The sequence below is a fragment of the Aspergillus novofumigatus genome (genome assembly GCF_002847465.1).
Source record: "Aspergillus novofumigatus IBT 16806 chromosome Unknown P174scaffold_10, whole genome shotgun sequence".
Classification (NCBI taxonomy): Eukaryota; Fungi; Ascomycota; class Eurotiomycetes; order Eurotiales; family Aspergillaceae; genus Aspergillus; species Aspergillus novofumigatus.
This window is the reverse complement of record NW_020194283.1, coordinates 168019-169751: the sequence shown is the minus strand read 5'-3', so window position 1 is coordinate 169751 and position 1733 is coordinate 168019. Positions and strand designations below refer to the sequence as shown.

General features: G+C 53.1%; 1 protein-coding gene across 1 annotated transcript; it reads left to right on the top strand.

The window, feature by feature from the left end:
• Positions 1-218: 218 nt before the first annotated feature.
• On the top strand, positions 219-1241 carry P174DRAFT_396784 (uncharacterized protein; the record flags this gene model as incomplete). Its single annotated transcript, XM_024823755.1, has 1 exon — positions 219-1241. The coding sequence occupies one exon, from the start codon at positions 219-221 to the stop codon at positions 1239-1241; it is 1023 nt and encodes a 340-aa protein (XP_024677785.1).
• Positions 1242-1733: the final 492 nt, after the last annotated feature.

Below are 1733 nucleotides of genomic sequence, written 5' to 3'. Positions count from 1 at the left end.
GGCGAAGCCCATTTCGCGCGCTGTGATGTGCGTGATGGTTTGCGCTTTCCCCCCTCTCCCCCACAACCCAAACTTTCCACGATATTTGTTTTTAATTTTCTGCTAGAGCAAAGACGACTCCACGCAGATTATACGGTACCCCGTCGACTCCCAAATTTCCCTCCCATTGCCAATCTTTAGAGTTGCGCACCGAAGCCCCTTTCAAACTGACGCAAAGCATGGTGGAGACTACGGCAATCAGGGAGTGTAACGCGCGCTTCGCCAGTGAGCAACATGCAGGACTCGTCTGCGTCTTCGCTGGTGCCACGAGCGGCATCGGCGCCAGCACGCTCGAGAGGATGGCACTTATGCTGCATGCACCAACCTTCTATGTCCTCGGGAGATCAGCGGCGCGTTTTGCAAGCCAGCATGCGAAGCTAGAAAGCCTCAATCCAAGCTGCAAAGTTGTGTTTCTTGAAGCTGAGGTCTCACTACTCTCCAATGTCGATTCCGTGTGCAAGCAGATCACGGCTGCTGAGCAGAAGGTGGATTGCTTATATATGAGCCCTGGCCTGATCCCTCTGAACGGACCACAATGTACGTGTCCCCAGGTCCTGAACCTTCAAACGCTGACAGGTCGCGTAGACACGAAAGAGGGCCTTGAGACATGCTTCGCGATTTCATACTACTCCAGGATGCGGCTCGTGTGGAATCTTCTGCCACTCCTTCGTCAGTCACCGCAGCCGCGAGTGCTGACCGTGCTTAACGGAGGCAGAGAGAAGTCCATGCATGATGAAGACATCTGTCTTGAGCAGCACTGGTCCCCGCTCGCAGTCGTTAACCACTCCACCACTATGACCAGCCTGGCGTTTGAGCACTTAGCTGAGAATGATAAGCAGATAACCTTCTTGCACGCCTTTCCTGGTTGGGTGAGGACAGACATCTTCGCCCGGCTGACTGCGCCAGAGTCATCTGGAGTAGCATGGAGGGTAACGCTGGCAGCAATCCGCGGCCTTGTTGCTGTGGTGATGTTGATTTTTGGCATGTCGGCGGAAGAGAGTGGCGAGAGACAAGCCTTTCACCTGACCAGTGACAGATACAGTCCAGGCGCTTGGCGCATCAGCCCCAAAAGTGACCAAATCTCCGCACCCGGCGTGCTGGAACAATATAGAGAACGCGGATGGCCAGAAAAAGTCTGGGAGCACACTCTGCGCGTCTTCGACAAAGCCTTGGCCATAGGTAGTGATAGTGTGGTGAACTAAGTCTCAGTCTGTGTCAACCAACGTCGTTCATACACCTGCAATCTTGCATCCTTCTAGCTTTAGTTCTTGCCCGAGTCCCGATGCCCGTTGAAAGCTGTTGTCGCACCGTTTGGTCCCGCAGCATAACCTGGTGCAGTCGCCGTAACAACCTCTATGGATATCACGTGGAGGATCTGTTGATTTTTTATCGCTGTAAGGGGGCCTGTAGCGTAAAGAAAACGCTAGCAAGTACACTGCTGAACTCTGGACGGTCAGGTCTAGCCAAAAGCTCCAGACATTCATGTTTCCCTTTTCGTGAAAGTTCTGGATATCTGCTCGGAAAAAGGGAGGTCAGCTGCCGAAGCCGATTCCTGTTCTTCACTGTCCAGAAGAGAAATCCCAGTCGTGCCGACACAAATTTGAACTTGATTCTGGACAAGCACACTGAGCAATGAACACCCAAATCGGTGGCTGAGAGCAAGATACCAGGGATCACCATACCGTTGGCGCGTC